Consider the following 21,083-nt stretch of genomic DNA (forward strand, 5'->3'; position numbering starts at 1 on the left):
TGGAACTACAATGAGAGTAAAGCAATTATGAAGCAAAAGTCAACAACGTGAAGTTTTATTTTTTGTGGTTATTGGTTGGATGTATCCTTTTGACGTGTCTATCTAAATGCTGTTTCAAAGGGCAAAAAAAAAAAGAAAGAGGAAATGAAACTGAGGAAAAGGAGGATTCAGGAACACATTAAGTGATACAATGTAATGCAGTGACACATCAGGCAACCAACTTGGTTTCCAGAATGAGTTGTTTTTGCCAGTAATTTCACAACATGTATTTTTCTGTCAGATTTTTTTAGAGCATATAAAGTATGATAGAAAAAAAATACTAACATAATATTGACTATATACAAGGGGTATACTGCATGTACAGTATGTGCGCTGTATATACAGTACACTGAATATACGCTGTACGTGGACACCCTGCGTGTTTCGTCCACAATCTATTTCCACAGAAGTCATTGTAAATTAAGGCAAGAGTGAAATAACTCACAAGGCCTCTAAACAGAGACCTGATCCAATCACAGCGGACATCTTTAGGATAAAGTGGAACGCAGATTGTGCCCCGGACCTTCTCACCCAACATTGGTACCAGACCTCATTAATACTACAGTGGCTTGAACGGGTAAATCATCCCAACTACGTTTAGAGGAAAAGGTTTCCCAGAAAAGTGTGAGTTATTCTGACAGCAGAGGGAGACAACATCAGGAATGGGCTGTTCAGCAAACATACTGTATAGTGTTGAGTAGATTTCAATCGTGTTGCTGGAGAAGCTTATCCTTGGTCTTTTCTCCAGATCAGGTGTGTTGGGAGCAGATAAATCCTGTTCTATTTAAGATAAAGGGCCGTTGTTATTGCAGGAAAAATTAAAACATAGTAGTGTTGTTACAGGTCAGTACATATTAATAAAGTACAGAATTATTCTACATCATTATTTTAATGGTTTATTATGTGTAATTTAATGATCAGCAGCCATAGAATAGGCTGTATTAATTAACAATTTAATGAGGTTCAGTTGCAAATTATGAATGATGGATGTGCAGTCTAATTTTGTCCAATTACTTCTGCAAAAAATACTTTTAAGCTACTTGATTTATGAATGTTAGAACACTTCTGTGATAACTGTATCTGAGTCACATTCAGTTCAACATTTAATTGTAAAGCGCTTTTAACAATGGACATTGTCACAAACAGCTTTACAGGAATTAAAATCTGGAAATAAATAAAAAATGAGGAAGGAACCCAGACTCAAAAGGGTCGTACATGTGCATGTACCAAATAGTACGGCCATAAATAATGTGAAAATTTTTTTAATGTGTGTGCTCTTGGGTCAAGTATAAGTGCTTTATAACTGGGGCACATTATATGTTTAACTCAGTGAAAGAGGAAATAATGGATGGCCTGAAGTGAAGTTTAATAAATAAATAAAATATAAATGGGAACATGTTTAAGGTACATCAGGTTCAGAGGACTTTCTGTGCTCTGAAAGAGAGAGAGAGAGAGAGTATATAACTGCATTATTATTATTATTATAAGTTTTCTATATACATTGTATATATGGTGGCGTAGTGCTTAGCACTGTTGCCTCGCACCTGCATCTGAGGGTCTGTGTGCATGGAGTTAGCATGTTTGCTCCCGTGATTGGTGGGTTTCCTCTGGGTTCGCCGGTTTCCTCCCACATAGACATGCAGATGTTTCCCAAATTGCCTGTAGCGTGTGAATGTTGACCAGAGGTCCTATCACGATGGTAAAAATGGGAATAAATACAATGGTCACCATTGGCCCCCAGGAACTAGGACAGTAAAAATATATATATTTTTAATTTGAACAAATTTACTAGCGTTAGATTTCTCTTCTCAGAGCTTGTCATTCCTTCACACACATTTTTTTTTTTACACATTTTCATTAAGGGTGCCAATAATTGTGTAAATCTAATGGCATATACTTCAGTGTTATGATGTAGTTATTACACTGATCCTGACTCTCCTGATAGAGAGATATTATACATGGGATCATAACATTTCTGTATTGAACAATGAAGGCTTCATCTCAGTGACGTCACGAGGCCACGCCCCCGATGTTCCCACCGCCTCTCCATAATCTCCCATAAAAATGACAGATCGCATGATGAGCTCTGCAGCAGCCAATCGAAACCCTGGGGCGGGACTTGTGTAACTGATAGTGGACTCTGATTGGCTGTTCCCGCTCAGCAGCGACCTCGGCTTCGGCTGTTTCTGGCGTTGCGCTCGCGGCGACGTAAAACACGAGCAGGAGAGAAAGAACCGGACTGACGTTACGTTTACTGGATTATTATTGATATTATTGTTGTTGTTATTATTATTTCCCAGTCGTCCTGTGTTATATCGGTGTTTACTGAGGCCGCGCGCTGCTGTAGCGGAACATGGCGGAGTGCTGAGGGCTGATGGTCTCGGGGAGTAACGGGGAGCGCGCGCGCAGCAGCGGGAGGAGTGTAACGGGGTAAAGCGCGAGCTGCTGCTGCTGTGTCCCGGTGTGTGTGTGTGTGTGAGTGAGAGAGAGTATGGCGGGAGTGTGTAACGGCTCCACATCTGGGCCCGGTGACATCATCCAGCTGAACGTCGGCGGCACGCGGTGAGATTTAACACCTTATTAGTGTTAATATAAAAACAACAGAGGTGTGTGTGTGTGTGTGTGTGTGTGTGTGTGTAACAGCAGCAACACTGTAACACTGCAGGCCTGTTACACTCACAGTTACACACTTATAGAGTTATAGAGTTACACACTTATAGAGTTATAGAGTTACACACTTATACACTTATACAGTTACACAGTTATAGAGTTACACACTTATACACTCATACAGTTACACACTTATACACTTATACAGTTACACACTTATAGAGTTACACAGTTACACACTTATAGAGTTATAGAGTTACACACTTATACACTTATACAGTTACACACTTATACACTTATACAGTTACACACTTATAGAGTTATAGAGTTACACACTTATACACTTACACAGTTACACACTTATAGAGTTATAGAGTTACACACTTATACACTTATACAGTTACACACTTATACACTTATACAGTTACACACTTATAGAGTTACACAGTTACACACTTATAGAGTTATACAGTTACACACTTATACACTTATACAGTTACACACTTATACACTTACACAGTTACACACTTATACACTTATACAGTTACACACTTATACACTTATACAGTTACACACTTATACACTTATACAGTTACACACTTATAGAGTTACACAGTTACACACTTATAGAGTTATACAGTTACACACTTATAGAGTTACACAGTTACACACTTATAGAGTTATACAGTTACACACTTATACACTTATACAGTTACACACTTATACACTTATACAGTTACACACTTATAGAGTTATACAGTTACACACTTATAGAGTTACACAGTTACACACTTATACAGTTACACACTTATACACTTATACAGTTACACACTTATACACTTACACAGTTACACACTTATACACTTATACAGTTACACACTTATACACTTATACAGTTACACACTTATACACTTATACAGTTACACACTTATAGAGTTACACAGTTACACACTTATAGAGTTATACAGTTACACACTTATAGAGTTACACAGTTACACACTTATAGAGTTATACAGTTACACACTTATACACTTATACAGTTACACACTTATACACTTATACAGTTACACACTTATAGAGTTATACAGTTACACACTTATAGAGTTACACAGTTACACACTTATACAGTTACACACTTATACACTTATACAGTTACACACTTATACACTTATACAGTTACACACTTATACACTTATACAGTTACACACTTATAGAGTTACACAGTTACACACTTATACACTTATACAGTTACACACTTATAGAGTTATACAGTTACACACTTATAGAGTTACACAGTTACACACTTATACACTTATACAGTTACACACTTATACACTTATACAGTTACACACTTATAGAGTTATACAGTTACACACTTATACACTTATACAGTTACACACTTATACACTTATACAGTTACACACTTATACACTTATACAGTTACACACTTATAGAGTTATACAGTTACACACTTATAGAGTTACACAGTTACACACTTATACAGTTACACACTTATACACTTATACAGTTACACACTTATACACTTATACAGTTACACACTTATACACTTATACAGTTACACACTTATAGAGTTACACAGTTACACACTTATACACTTATACAGTTACACACTTATAGAGTTATACAGTTACACACTTATAGAGTTACACAGTTACACACTTATACACTTATACAGTTACACACTTATACACTTATACAGTTACACACTTATACACTTATACAGTTACACACTTATACACTTATACAGTTAAACACTTATACACTTATACAGTTACACACTTATAGAGTTACACAGTTACACACTTATAGAGTTATAGAGTTACACACTTATAGAGTTACACAGTTACACACTTATACACTTATACAGTTACACACTTATAGAGTTATACAGTTACACACTTATACACTTATACAGTTACACACTTATAGAGTTATACAGTTACACACTTATACAGTTACACAGTTACACACTTATACACTTATACAGTTACACACTTATAGAGTTATAGAGTTACACACTTATAGAGTTACACAGTTACACACTTATAGAGTTATACAGTTACACACTTATACACTTATACAGTTACACACTTATAGAGTTACACAGTTACACACTTATACACTTATACACTTATACAGTTACACACTTATACAGTTATACAGTTACACACTTATACACTTATACAGTTACACACTTATACACTTATACAGTTACACACTTATAGAGTTACACAGTTACACACTTATACACTTATACAGTTACACACTTATAGAGTTACACAGTTACACACTTATAGAGTTATAGAGTTACACACTTATAGAGTTACACAGTTACACACTTATACACTTATACAGTTACACACTTATACACTTATACAGTTACACACTTATACACTTATACAGTTACACACTTATACACTTATACAGTTACACACTTATACAGTTACACACTTATAGAGTTACACAGTTACACACTTATACACTTATACAGTTACACACTTATAGAGTTACACAGTTACACACTTATAGAGTTATAGAGTTACACACTTATAGAGTTATACAGTTACACACTTATACACTTACACACTTATACAGTTACACACTTATACACTTATACAGTTACACACTTATAGAGTTACACAGTTACACACTTATAGAGTTATACAGTTACACACTTATACACTTATACAGTTACACACTTATAGAGTTATACAGTTACACACTTATACACTTATACAGTTACACACTTATACAGTTACACACTTATAGAGTTACACACTTATACACTTATACAGTTACACACTTATACACTTATACAGTTACACACTTATACAGTTACACACTTATAGAGTTACACAGTTACACACTTATACACTTATACAGTTACACACTTATACACTTATACAGTTACACACTTATACACTTATACAGTTACACACTTATAGAGTTATACACTTATACACTTATACAGTTACACACTTATACAGTTACACACTTATAGAGTTACACACTTATACACTTATACAGTTACACACTTATACACTTATACAGTTACACACTTATACACTTATACAGTTACACACTTATAGAGTTACACAGTTACACACTTATACACTTATACAGTTACACACTTATAGAGTTACACAGTTACACACTTATACACTTATACAGTTACACTTATACACTTATACAGTTACACACTTATAGAGTTACACAGTTACACACTTATACACTTATACAGTTACACACTTATAGAGTTACACAGTTACACACTTATACACTTATACAGTTACACTTATACACTTATACAGTTACACACTTATAGAGTTATACACTTACACACTTATACACTTATACAGTTACACACTTATACACTTATACAGTTACACACTTATAGAGTTACACAGTTACACACTTATACACTTATACAGTTACACACTTATAGAGTTACACAGTTACACACTTATACACTTATACAGTTACACACTTATAGAGTTACACAGTTACACACTTATACACTTATACAGTTACACACTTATAGAGTTACACAGTTACACACTTATACACTTATACAGTTACACACTTATACACTTATACAGTTACACACTTATAGAGTTATACAGTTACACACTTATACACTTATACAGTTACACACTTATACACTTATACAGTTACACACTTATAGAGTTACACAGTTACACACTTATAGAGTTACACAGTTACACACTTATACACTTATACAGTTACACACTTATACACTTATACAGTTACACACTTATAGAGTTACACAGTTACACACTTATAGAGTTACACAGTTACACACTTATACAGTTACACACAGTTCCAAAGTTACACATGCAGTGCTACTGAGCTTTACAGAGTGTGCACCCTACAGTTACAGTTTTTGTCTGTGGTTGACTCAGGAAAGTAACATCATGTGACACAAATAAAATAAAAGAAAGATTTTGGCTGTACATTGGGTCAGAACTCAGCTTTTTCAATGATATCATTACATTTTATACACTGGAGGGCCAGCGACCAGTCTTAGAAATATTTTTCACAGATTTTTTCACAGCAGCATGTAAACCTTTCTGGACCGAATTTAATGAAACTTTTGCAGTCCTTAGATCTCTGCCTAAAGTTTAATCTGCACCATAAGTGAAATCTAAATGTTAAGTAAAAGTGATATTATGAACAGTTATGTGTTGGATTTAATAATCTACTTTAAAATAATATAATGTGCTACTTGCCCAAAGTAAACAAACACCTGCACCAATAGATATTAATTAGAAAAGATAAACTGAATATTTTTACTGGGATTAGTGCATATATCATATATCTTTAATTTACTCTCTGATTACCGGACAGGAAGTGTATTTGTCTGTCGACAAAAGAATTACAACTTCTTGTAAAAACAGGGTGTAAACATAAACATTTCTATATCCTCTCTTTATCATTGACTGTAATAAGATGAAATGACAGTTGATGTAAAATTTTGCTCTAAACTCTGTATATTTTGTACAATTTTCTAATATTTAGCCACCAATCCAGTGGAATCCGATACCATATAATGTTATCACTTCAAACTGATTTTTGTGAAATTACAGTAAAAAATAAAAAATTAAGGGTTTTATCTTTGTTGCAGACATGTACATGATCTTCAACCTGAAATAATAATATCACAATATTACATTAAAGCTAATTAGATTATTTTTAAGCTTTAACCTTTCAACTATTTCTACAAACACTTTATTCATTAACAATGGGTACCAACACTAGTAAATCAATATAATAATAATAATAATAATAATAATAATAATAGTATTGGTGCTGCACAGTTAATTGCAGTAAAAAACTTAAAATCATGATACAGACCTGTGCAGTTATTTATTCGCAGAAGGCTGCACTCTATAATCTATAAATAAATCTATAAATAATCTAGAATTTTGGCAAAAGTTGTCAATAATTTAAGCAGTTTTTTTGTAAATAATTTTTGATTTGATAAATAAATATCAGCAAACATCCTCTTAATTTTGTTAATCATTTGTCCACTTATTTGCTGTTATCCTTGATAAAATAAGTTTAAATACAAAATCATACAATAATTATATCTTCTTCCTCTTCTTCTTCTTCTTTTTTGTTGTTTAATGACAGTTGGAGCTCAGTAGATTACATCACTGCCATGTCATGTTTTCAGCCCTTTAGAGCCAATGTTTTAGACAAGACTTCCCTGATCTTGTTCTGTGTCTTGAGCTCTTCGTCTGCTTTATCCAGTACTTACACACACACACAGCTTCCTCTCAGTACCGCGCTGTGCCTTAAACTGAAGTTCTATAAGTTGAATTAGCGCCACCTATAGATTTTTCTCTCCCATAGCTTCCCTGCCTTTTTATGGTTACGTATCACAGTTAAAGTCACAATCAGTTATAATCGATATTCAAAATTATCGCAAGGTGATTTTTTTTTTTTTTTTTTATTAAATCACAGCACTAAATGCAGCCCTAAATATTCAGATTTTCATTTAGGAATAATAAATATTAATAATAATAAGTATTAATAATAAGTATTAGCCATGTAAACTCTTGACCTGACTGATTCTCTCATCTAAATAAATATATTTTTATATAATATAAATTATCGCATTTCACACACAGTATAGAGTCTGACCAATCATAGACAAGTATTTGTAACCAATCATAAAGCAGAAGGCGGGATTTATCAGAAAGATGATTACTTGTATAAACTCTTAAATTTATGAATTCTTATTTATATTTAGCAGATTAAACAATACACAGTGAGCCAAACTGCTTTGTGCAAGTCAGAAAACTAATATTTAGATGGAATGCTTTGAGCATGAAAACAAATTCAAATTTTCACTATATCATACACACACCATATCAGATCCGCGTTCATGTAAACAGTAAAGGCGGAATTTCTAATCAGAACATTTTTAATCAGATTGAAGAAATATTGTGCATGTAAACATAACTAGTGTTGATGCTGTGATGAGATCAGAGCACTGAGGTGATGGAACAACATGTTGTGTCTCTTTTGGTCCATGATTATTGGACAAGCATGATGTCTTAATGTTGATAGTATTTGGGTAAAGAAGCGTGTGACTAGAAGTCAGGTTGGACATGAAACATAAAACTCTGGGAACCAAAAGTCCCCCCCAAAAAACCTTGATTAATTTGGAGATTGTAATTATTATATAAAGTGTTTGTTCCAGTCACTCTTCTGATGCTGCAGAATTAGATGATCAATATAATTATTATTGTTTTATCTCTCTGTCTATTTATTTCAACATGTTATGTGCAGGTTTAGCACCTCGAGACAGACTCTCATGTGGATTCCAGACTCTTTCTTCTCAAGGTAAACTTGAAACACGACTTCCTGCCAAATAACAAGTCTTCAAAGCACAAGACTTCTGTAGTTTCTGGAAAGATACAGTAACGTTAGGAAACAAAGAGAATTTTTACTAGATAAATACTAACACAGTAACTAGAACAGGATTGTGATGGGTTTAAACATTGTGTGTATGTGTGTGTGTTTTAGTTTACTCAGTGGGAGGATATCAACACTAAGGGATGAAACTGGAGCTGTAAGTATATTATCTACTTGTTCTGATAAATAATTAAGTGTGTGCGTTGTGTTTGTCACGCCAGCACTGCTCACACCTTTGTAACAAATGTACGTGTAATACGAGGGGCGCTCGAGTCTTTTGATAACAGTACAGAATAACAGAACTCAGTCCAGAGAGTAAAAACTCCCTTTATTTCTCTCTATAATCCCCTGATACACTAATGCACGTATCCCAGTGTCTCACTAGAGCTTCGACACCATCAAGGTAGGAAGGTCCTGAGAGTCTCATCACCATTGTCTCGAAGTGTCACCCGCTTTTACGCCTACATTCATCACAAGTCTCGGTTTGACTCGAACGCTTCTGGGACATACCACAGTCATACAGTCCTCTTTCCCTTTTTATTTTTTTGGCAATTATCTAAACAAGGCTCTTTTCTATTTGCCAACTTGCAACGCTTTTACTCTTTAAACCATCTGAGGAATCAAATGCTCTTTTGCTCAGATGGTTCGACATCCCGCAGAGTTCTGCCAGCTGGCCGCCCCGTGGCATCATCATACTGCGAGTGCGGTCTGTGATGTCATACAGCTCTGGGCTGGTATTTGGCTTTCTCTCTCGCCAACAGACCCCTTATTATTTTCAGTTGGGTCTGTGTTCCTGCACTTTCCTTCGGACTGCTTGTGTAAATTCCTTCAAAGGCAAAAACAGGCACCAGCTATGTTATTCATTTAAATTCCAATAATTTTTATTTGAATAGCGCTTTTGACAGTGGTTATTGTCGCAAAACAGCTTTGCAGGATCAAAAGAAAATGATGGAAATGTGTATAAAATGTGAGAAAACATGAAGGAATGATAATGATCAGATCGTCCCTGTTGAGCGAGCGGAGGGCGACGGTGCTGAGGGAAAAAACTCCCTGAGATGGCAGTAGGTGTTAGTGTGTTAGTGTTATGATATGTAGAGTTAGTTATTGATTATTTTAAAGACACACTGGACCACTGAACGGAAGATCACAGGTTCAAACCCCAGCACTGTTCTTGAGCAGGGCCCGTCACCCTCAACTGCTCGTATGTGCAATGGGATAGATGCAATGCATTCAGGAGATTCTCACAGGCCTTTCATAAGCCGTGTGAAACCGAACTGTTCTTTTTAACAGCCCCATGCATGTGCTTTTCATCCATTGGTACAGTACAGCTACATCACACTTTACCAGCACCATCTGGTCCGACCTGGTCCAACCACTTTACTGGGGGCGGGGGCCCGTCGGTGGGGCTGTTATAGTAATGACACTGTTTCTCTTCTGTTCTGGTTGTTTTTTGGACAAAAATATATTGAAAATGACATTACAGTATGCATACTGAATAGGATGATCAGTTACGCAGTCAGACTGAAAGCCTGTACCTTTTGCCCTGCAGATATTTATCGACAGAGACCCGACTGCATTTGTGCCCATTTTAAACTTCCTTCGTACTAAAGAATTAGACTTAAGGTAAGTTCTGATCCCTTGAGTTTTATCTTGATATTAGATCAGTGAAAGTGTCCTGCTTTTTCACATTAACTTGGGCGTGACTCTTGCAGAGGGGTCAGCATAAGCATTCTGCGCCATGAAGCTGAGTTTTACGGAATTACGCCTTTAGGTAAAATTTACATCACACAAAAAAATACAGATTGATTTAATAGAAGTATAAACTGTATTGTACATTTTTTTCCTCCTTCCTGCTGTGGTCAGTTCGGCGCTTGTTGCTGTGTGAGGAGCTAGAGAGATCGTCATGCGGCAGTGTGCTGTTCCATGGTTACCTCCCACCTCCAGGTATTTTAAAAGTTATTAACGATTGGCCCAGAAAACAGTGAATGATGCGGTAAAGCCGGTTGGACTGATTGGACATCTTTATGTTGGTTTTCTTCCAGCTATCCCAGCTCGCAAAGCCGTCGGTGGACAGAGTGTGACTGCTGGAGTGCAGGAGGAGTACCCAGGCCCGGGCGGGGCCGAGGGGGGATTCTCTCGCTCATACTCACACACATCTCTGCCTGGGCCTAATGGAATAGAGGGAACCACGAAACTTGGTGAGTGGACTCTGTGGAAACACCTTTAAAGTTGTGTTTGATCTTCATAAAAAGAGTTAAATATTAAACCTACATGAAGAGCCATGTTGCTTTGATCATAAACTAATTTTGTTGCTGGTGACCGGCAGTTAGTGTACTTAACAGGAGGTGAGAGTAGTGTTAAACTCTTAGCGGTACTCTGTAACCAAAAGGCGAGGAGAATAAACCCTGGAGGTGGTGGACAGTCCTGGAAAACTCACCAGATTTACTTTATATTTACACTCATTACACTTTAGAATATCAACTTCGTTAACTTCCGGGTTCTGGGGTCGAATCCCAAATAGTGTTAAATAGAAAGCTAGTGCACTATGTAGGGAGTACAATCCCCCTTGTTCCACCAAGTAGTGCCCTTGCTCAGGGGTTAGAGAGGGATTTGGGATGCAGCCTTGTGTTAAAAGCTAGTTAGCTTTGTAGCTAAGTGTTAGCCGTAAACAGAATGACACGGACGGTTCAGAGGCGATTCAGAAGGACTTAGAAGTGATTAGTGCAGAGACGGCGTGTTGTTTAAGACGACATAACAGACCTACTCTCAGAGCCACACAGTTAGTGTCATTAACCACTGGACAACACCTGGGACACGCCCACTCATACATACACTTACACCTCACAGTGCTGTTATTGTTTATTATCACCACTTGTGGAATAACACCTCCTTTCCAATCAGATTACTTGGTCAGAACCAACTGTTCTACAATTAAAAGTTAAGGTGTCCTTATATAGCATTACTGGATGAATACTAAAATACTGAAAAAAAAAAATAAATAAACAGCAACAAGGTATGAAAAAACGCTGGATTATTAATACTTTTAAAGTAGGTAGTTGTCCAGGAGTTGAAGTATCATATGAAAAATTTAAATGTTTTTTAGAAAGCGCAAATTTATTATATTTTTATTAAATGTCATAAACCATGAGGCAGAAGGGTCTTTTCTTTGCAGGTCCACCAATTTTACACCCGGATGAAGTTCATCTTACAATCTTATACTTATCATTAACATTCTACAAAACATTTTAAATATTTATAAATGACTCTGATGTTTAAACAGTGTTAAATGTTACACTTAGTGTGATATATGTTATTTATCTAAAATTAAATTAATGTTACATGTTTTTATGAGTGCGTGAGACGTTAATTCTGTTCCTGAACCAGCTAGACATCGTGACTTTGTGTATATATAAAAATCCTACATAATTCAGGGCCATGCTCAATCATGAGTTAAACTAGCCCCATAAAACGTTAACAAGTCTTGTGATTTAAGTCTAAAATATGGAGACCCATCATATTTATGGCATCTGTCCAGTGGGGTGGAGAGGACTGCGCTCCAACTGCGTTTAATGTCCTCGTCTTCTGCCTTAAGCAGGAAAAGTGTAACAATAGATCGCCTCTTGGCAAAGAACACATGTTTGCTTTTTGAGTAAAACAGAACTGTAAGAGGAATTATTATTGATGAAGAAGAGTGGATTTTAATATAACTAAAAGGATAGTGTTCCAGTGTTCTAGTTGTATTTAAGAACGTATAAGCTTTTGGCACGGCTGGATGTGACACCACACCATTATGTGAAAGACACAAAAGGACAATGAAAATGAGAAATGCAAATAGACAAAAAATGTAATAATATAAAAAGCCAAATTTAGTTAAATGTCCTTTATTTTATATAGAGTATATATCTCTATATATAGTGAGAAATTAACCCTGTCTCGACCTACGTTTCAGCTGGATTGACAGTTGATCCCAGGAAGGTGCTAATCGTCGCTGGTCATCACAACTGGATAGTTGCAGCCTATGCTCATTTTGTCATCTGCTACAGGTAAAGCTTGTCAAACGTACATTTTTACTCAAAGTCAAACCGTTCGGCCCGACCTGCTCAATTCCTTCCGTCTGCCGTACAGGATAAAGGAATCCTCGGGATGGCAGCAGGTCTTCTCGAGTCCGTACCTCGACTGGGTCATCGAGCGGGTCGCGCTAAACGCCAAAGTAGTCGGTGGTCCCCATGGAGACAAAGACAAGATGGTTGCGGTGTCATCTGAGAGCAGGATCATCCTGTGGAGCATCCAGGATGGAGGAAGTGGCAACGAGATAGGTGAGGAGGGTAGAAAGAAAAAATCCCACCTCAAAATAGATTCAAATAACAGTAAAGGTTTTACTGACGTGACCTGATGAAGGTTCTCTGTATTCTGAAGGTGTGTTCAGTCTTGGCGTGCCTGTAGATTCTCTTTTCTTCATTGGGAGTCAGCTGGTGGCCACCAGTCACACTGGGAAGGTCGGTGTGTGGAACGCAGTGACGCAGCACTGGCAGGTAAAATATCAGAAAATAATATTATGTTATTTAATATGTACTAAATGTTTTAGGTAAAGTTTAAGAAAATAACATCTTAACGTGGTCAAGAATTGAGTCCAGCAGTACCTCGACATACGTCATACATAATTTAATCAGTTCCGGAGGCGAGTTCTTAAGGTGAAATGTCGTATTGTGAAACGCATTTTCCCATTATTAATAATGTAAATGCAGTTAATCTGTTCCAGCCATCCAAAAATATTACCAACATTACACCAATATAACACTATAATTATGTTTTTAAATATTAAAGGTTCTTCGGATGCCGAGGAAAATTTGTTGCAAAATTTTTGTTCTTAAGGCGAAAATTCTTAAGGCGGTACCACTGTTTGATTGACCTGGTAGACGACTAAGCAGACTTTTCTTCTGCAGCTCAAGAGCAAACATGTACAGTACATCCACTGTGAGCTAAATCAGTGCACATCAGATTTAAAATCATCTTGACCCTGAAGGATGAGGTCTGAAAAAAGGGGACATACAAGTGTGCAAATGAAAAATTTCTTTTCTTTTCCTTTTCCTCTTATTTATGACTCGATTATATTTACCTGGGAAATTGTTAAAATAGGACAATAAGCCTTTTGCAGGCCAGATATTTGATCCTGTACATTCCTGACATCCTGTGTTTATAATGTTGTGTAGGTGCAGGATGTTGTGCCCATCACCAGCTGTGACACCGCAGGATCCTTCCTTCTTCTTGGATGCAATAACGGCTCCATTTACTACATCGGTAAGTAATTAAACGACTGACTGATGGTTGAGCTGTGTGTGTGATGATGATATTCAGGAATTTTTCCTCAATATTGTATTTATGAGATCATTGTATGGTAAATGTATATACTGCATATTGGTGACATAAAGCTCATTTAGAACATCAGCCTCTACTGGAGACCTTATAGCCTAGTGTGAGTCAGTGTCTTTGTTAGAAATTAGTATCAATTAGTGATAGTATCAATTATACTAGGTACACCTTGCTATTATTGAGTTGAACCAGTTTTTTACTTTAGAACTGCATTAATTCTTTGTGCCAAAGATTCAACAAGGTGCTGGAAACACTTTACTGAGATTTAAGTCCATACTGACATGAGATCACCACCCAGTCGCTGCAGATTTGTCCCCATTATCTTTCTTCTCCATTCTGATGCTCAGTTTGAACTTCAGCAGATCGTCTTGACCGTGTCTACACGCCTAAATGCATTGAGTTGCTGCCATGTGATTGGCTGATTAGATATTTGCATTAACAGGCAGTTGACCAGTTGAACCTACTGTAACTAATTCATTTCTGTATTTGGAGCTTTGGTACACGTGAAAGGTATTAATATGGTTTAGTGTAAAATGCACTTCAAGGCATGTGAGTGATATTTCACAAGCCCTTCCCAGCTTTTCAAACCTGAGTAAAGAATAATACTGTAAAGACAGCAGTAGCATTAAGCAAATCTAATGCGTCTTATAGTTTAATTATGAAACGGTTTTAATATAATATGAGGAACTTGTTTAATTCTCAGCAATAAAGAACACAATTATAAACACTGCAAGAACCAAAAAGGGAAATTCTGTGTTTTTTTCTTCCCAGACATGCAGAAGTTCCCACTGAGAATGAAGGACAATGACCTCCTGGTGACTGAGCTCTACCACGACCCCTCAAATGATGCCATCACGGCCCTGAGTGTCTACTTAACACCTAAAACCAGTGAGTGACCCGAGAGTGAACACGTCAGTCCTTTTAAACATCTGCCGTTCCTCACAAACACGTGGTATTTTTCTGTAGGCGTGAGTGGAAACTGGATTGAGATCGCATACGGCACCAGTTCAGGTGCGGTGCGTGTCATAGTGCAGCATCCGGAGACGGTTGGATCTGGACCTCAGCTGTTTCAGACGTTCACAGTCCACCGCAGCCCTGTCACTAAGATCATGCTGTCTGAGAAACACCTTGTGTCCGGTAACACCGCTCTCCTCACTAATCCTAAATCCTTTTCTTTCCTGTTGAGGTTTGCATGGGAAGAGAAACGATCGTGTGGTTTTGTGTTGCAGTGTGTGCAGACAATAACCACGTGAGGACGTGGACGGTGACTCGCTTTAGAGGCATGATCTCGACTCAGCCTGGATCCACGCCGCTGGCTTCCTTTAAGATCATCTCGCTGGAGGAGACGGAGAGCCACAGCAGCTACTCCTCAGGCAACGACATCGGTGAGCAAAATCCTTCTTAAAGCGCTTTGGCTCCAGTTACAGTAGAACCAGTGTACATTGTGACCTCGCCCTGCGTGTTTGTGCAAACGTACACTCATGGACTTGTTGATTGTTTCCATACAGGTCCATTTGGAGAGAGAGATGACCAACAAGTATTCATTCAGAAAGTCATTCCTATAACCAATAAACTCTTCGTGCGCCTCTCCTCTACTGGAAAGAGGTTTGTGCAGATGAGAAACCCTACACACGTGAATATGAAATGTAGATAAGGAACGAGTCTCCATGAGCTCATTTCTATACAAACTGATTCAACATGTTACTGTAACGACGTGTGTCTCACGAGGGGCAGAACCGCACAGAAATGCTTTGCACTGTTTGGAACGGGCAGCAACCAGGGGTGATAGCGTTCCGGCCCCACGCCGGATTTCCGGCGTACTGTGGCTGCGGGGAAAAATAATAATAAATCAGGTTCGCGAATATTGATCTGTCATTTCTCTAGATCTGAGATGCGCAGGTGATAGAGAAGGAACAGCCAATCAGAAGTAGTGTGTGGATGTCTGAGATTGGCACTGGACAAAGTCGAGCGCGCACAGAATCGAGAAGTCGCGCGTGCGCCGAGAACATGTTGAGCAAGCAGGGGAGATCCGCACGTGCAGAATCGCAGGAATATAACGCCATAATATTCCACCCTCAATGACCGATCATGTGACTGATTAAAAAATCCGCTTGTGCTCCTTCCTTGCTGAGCTTGACCTGTCGTTTAGTATCGCCCACCCACTCGTCACTTTATGTAAGAAATTAGCGGAGGATAGCCAATTAGTTAATCAATTCCTGTGTACTTTGGAGTACTATTATTGCCACTTACTCACCTTGGACCTTGGTATGGCTGTAGCATCTGTAGCATTTACTTCCAGTGATTGTACTAAGATGGGCTAAAAATGTCAATCTAGCCACTGAGAAGAGAATGCTCTATTTTCTTGAATAATACTGGGGGCATAATGCAAATATGAAAATATATTTGCCACTTGACCATAATGATGATCAGGGGTATATATAGGCTGTTTATATATTTTGGCCCAGGGGCCAACAAGTTATGTGTTAAAAGTGCGTCGCATACATAGTATATACAGTTCAGGCTCAGGAATTTTTTTCCACTAACAGCCCTGTGCTACACACAAGGAGTTCTAAACAAGCAAAGGTGCAGCGGTTTATAGACACGCGGTTGCCAGGCAACGTCGTAATCAGCCTGGATGTCTATTTAAGGGTCCTGATACCTCGGCACTTTGTGTGATCATTTAGGTAGCACCAGTAAGGTATCAGGGCCAAAGACAAAGACAAAGAAAGATAGAAAAGACAAAAAAAAAAGAGACAGAAAGACAGACAGACAAAAGCGTGCTGTTGAGAGAGAGAGGCAAAGCCCAAGCTTCTGCCTCCCTAAAGACAGAGAGAAAGAGAGAGAGAGAGCAGCGTGTTATCTTTAAACGCATGCTCTCAGATTAAGTATAAAGTGTACACAAAAAACACACAACCCCTCCCTCTCTCTCCAATAAATTCTCGGTAAGGGGAAAGGCCTCTGGAGGATCATAAGTTTTATTTTAAGTTTCCAGAGCCCCGTCTGTTTCCGCGTAGTTTATTTTGCTTTTTCAGTTTTTTTTTGTTTCCTTTTAAGTTTCCTAATTAATAACCCCACGCCATCTCTAAAGAGAAAAGCACTCTCGCAACCTCCTATTTTATTGACCCCCTCTAAAGCCCTGCGTTAGGGCTCTTACAAACATTGAAACATCTCGTGGTGCGGCTCTCCAATCTGCACCACCTAACAGTTACTGATTGATTTTATACATTACACATACTTTTATCTGTCCCTGGACTCTTTTAATATAAACAGAGTCAGACAAAAAAAATGTTTACTCACTTCAGGAAAAGAAAAACTTGTATACATATTTTAATACCATTACTGAAATATTACTTATGTATATTATATAAATATAATTAATATAATATACATCATACTGTATACATAGTTAATGTATATATTGTATACACACACACACGCACATTTCCTGCTCAATTTTATGGATCTTGCTTGTTTATATTCCTACTTGTACACCTTTATTTATCTCCACCGTACAAGCTGCACAGAGCCAATATGTGCATTGATGTATATACTGTACACTAATATTTGAACTTGTGCTAGATGCTGGACCATATTTTATTGCTGATAAATGATAAACTTCTATCCATCCATCTATCTATCTGTCTATCCGCCATACTAGATGCTTGTTTTTATTGCATGATTGATAAATAAAGCCTGAGCTATCGACACTGCGTCTTCTGATAATGAATTTATTCCACCCTAGGATCTGTGAGGTGCAGGCTGTGGACGGCACCACTATCACATGTTTCACGGTCCGCGAGTGTGAGGGCTCCAGTCGTATGGGCTCCCGGCCGCGGCGCTACCTCTTCACCGGCCACGCGAACGGCAGCATCCAGATGTGGGATCTAACCACGGCCATGGACATGGCGAACAAAAGCGAAAGCAAAAGCAAGCGTGATGCTGGTGCGACACAACAGACATACTCAATGTTTGTTTATTATATTAAACTGCTTTTACACCAAATTGAATTACTATGTTTGTGTTTGTTTTTTCCCATCAAGAAGTGGGCGGGCCTACAGAGGAGGAGCTTCTGAAGTTGCTTGATCAGTGTGACCTCAGTACATCACGCTGTGCCACACCCAATATTAGCCCCGCCCCTTCGGTGCTGCACCACAGCCGACTCCGAGAGTCCTGCTCCAGGTCAGACTCGCCACATCAGAGTCACACGCGTGTTAGATATCTTAAAGCAAGAAAATACTGTAAGATTAATTTTTTCTTTTCTTCAGTCTCCAGCTGCAGGCACAGGACCTCCTGGCAGAGACTGCCACATACGGAGCCGTGCGCCCGTACCGAGAGAGCCCGCTGCTGGCACGTGCCCGTCGCACCGAGAGCTTCAGCACCTATCCTGACTTCCACACCCTCAACCTGGCCAAAGTCCTGAGGGAACACGCCGACGACGACAGCAGCAACGGTGACTCTGGAGACAAGAGGAGCTCCGAGAGTCCGGCGAGCGCCGCAGACGCCACCAGAGACCCTCGGCGCAGGGCACACTCCTCCGACGAAGGGACGTCCGAGGGCAGACCGGACGGGAGAAGGAGAGGAACACTAGACGGGAACTTCCTATCTCGGAAGAAGGCTCCTCCCGTTCCTCAGCTGAGCTCGGCGTCTGTGGGGAGCGAGGCAGGAGGCAGCGATTCGTCCAGCACCGCCTCGCCGTCTCCCACTAAAGCGTCCACGTCGCCGCGGCACCGCAGGTGTCTAGACATGAGCGACTGACACTCTGAACACCCAGACGGTGCACGTCTACTAACAAACACAGCAGTATTAAGAAATCTTTAAAACATAAACATATGCCTGAAGCAAGTTACCAAATGAGTGAAATATTTTATATATCTTAAACACACTGCAAACTCCTTCCTCAGTTCAGAAGCACTTTAGTGTGAGTTTAACGCTCTAATTCGTGTGAAGGTGAGTTAGTCACTACAGTAACTTTCATCGTGTTCATGCTTCCTGTCTGTAAAGCAGTCGCACTTTATTTTTGCGCTTTTCACATTTAAAGAAGGGAAGAATCTCGCAGTTACTCGCCGGTGCCTTTTTCATTTCAGATGTTTAGGAAGATTGTGAGCTCGAGATGGTTTGGGTTGTTTTTGAGTGGACTGTTCACAAAGGGATCATTACAAGGGAGTTACTGAGACTTTTCTAGAGGTTTATGGAATTTCTTTGTCAAGCATAAAGGAAGTAATTTCCGTTCTGATTGAGTCACTTGGTGCAGAAAAATATTTGTGGCAGTGTGGAGAAAAAACACAAGAGCACTAAGGGGTCGGGTATATTATTATATGCTTAATATTAAATACTTAGTATTAATTAATTAATTCATTCATTCATTTATTCTGCTAGGACTTACATACTCATTTTTTTAGGTTTATTTCATGGATAAAACATTCTCATAAAACACACGCTCTCACTTATGCAGGTCGGTACTCCTTATATCAGAATCTGTTACATTTCTGAATAGATGTTTTGTTTTTTACATTATCTGTGTTGTTAAAAAGTAAAAGAGTATCTATTTAAATATATAGCTATATAAAACCCTAGTTATTTTATTTGCACTAACAGCTTTAATTGATGAAACATTTCTCTCTCTCTCTTAAGCTAATTATACTTACTGAAGGAAAGACGTCACTTTCTGTTTAGATGTTTATATCTTTTCCTCTAGGAGTGAAGTGTACAGGATTAAGCTCTAAACGTGGCATATGATATTCAGTATACTGTATAAAAATATTTTTATTTGTAAGCTGTTATGCACAGGTTCATATTATTAAGGTATGCATTTAAATTATATAAAGAATGTTTAATGAATATATATTTAATTCCCATCAGATCTATATTAATAGTAGAAACACTAAGGTTCCCTTTTTAACTGTCAGAATTAATACAGAATCATATCGGTCTCAGATTTCAAGCAGTTGTTGTTTGTTCTTGTTTTTCTTGCATTAGCGCCACCTTCTGGTCCTCATCTCCCTCATTTCAGTGTAAAACCTTTTATGAAATATCTTCTTTCGTGTCCTCTTTCTCCATTTTCTAAAATCTGATTTTAAGCAGTCTTTGCCGCTGCCGCATCATAATCCGACACGTCACGATGACATCACGAGCCGAATGACGATAGAGTGACTGAGTGAGTGACGCGTTTTCCTCCTTTAGTTAACACATCGATTTTGCGATGATCAAAGATCATGACTGTGTATTAACCTCTTGTACCGCTTAAAATATCCTTTTGTCAAAGTTTAAATGGAAGTATAAAAGCTCATGGTTGCTATAACGGGCCGTTCGAAGTTTGATCCTGCACCTCGATTAATTAATTATTGCTGAATTATTTAAATTTCAGGTGAAGCACGGATGCGTTAAACAGGAAATATATTTTAGTCCAAGTGAAGTGTGATCCTCATTCTGGTACGAGACTGATGTGAGATCTGTGTACATACATTTGTACTTTCCCCAACAATAAAGAAATAACAAGGACTAAGAGAATGTTTTCAGAGTCATGATTTTAATACATTAAGTTTACCAACACCGATCGCACGTAAAGGCTTCTTTCTGATACATCACTACCTGATATATAT

The 21,083-nt window shown here is 38.1% G+C and overlaps 1 protein-coding gene across 1 annotated transcript; it reads left to right on the top strand.

Annotated features, from left to right (window-relative positions):
* The first annotated feature begins 2,210 nt into the window (after positions 1 to 2,210).
* kctd3 (potassium channel tetramerization domain containing 3) lies at positions 2,211 to 20,006 on the top strand. The gene is made up of 18 exons (XM_053509560.1): positions 2,211 to 2,601; positions 8,989 to 9,042; positions 9,226 to 9,271; positions 10,664 to 10,737; positions 10,827 to 10,885; positions 10,978 to 11,058; positions 11,157 to 11,312; positions 13,064 to 13,157; positions 13,240 to 13,430; positions 13,531 to 13,646; positions 14,325 to 14,412; positions 15,256 to 15,372; positions 15,451 to 15,621; positions 15,714 to 15,869; positions 15,993 to 16,089; positions 18,227 to 18,426; positions 18,525 to 18,663; positions 18,750 to 20,006. Exons 1-18 carry the CDS (start codon positions 2,531 to 2,533, stop codon positions 19,237 to 19,239), a joined length of 2,400 nt encoding a protein of 799 aa, XP_053365535.1. The 5' UTR covers positions 2,211 to 2,530; the 3' UTR covers positions 19,240 to 20,006.
* The last annotated feature ends 1,077 nt before the right edge of the window (positions 20,007 to 21,083 follow it).

The sequence above is a fragment of the Clarias gariepinus genome, chromosome 13 (genome assembly GCF_024256425.1).
Source record: "Clarias gariepinus isolate MV-2021 ecotype Netherlands chromosome 13, CGAR_prim_01v2, whole genome shotgun sequence".
Taxonomy (NCBI): domain Eukaryota; kingdom Metazoa; phylum Chordata; class Actinopteri; order Siluriformes; family Clariidae; genus Clarias; species Clarias gariepinus.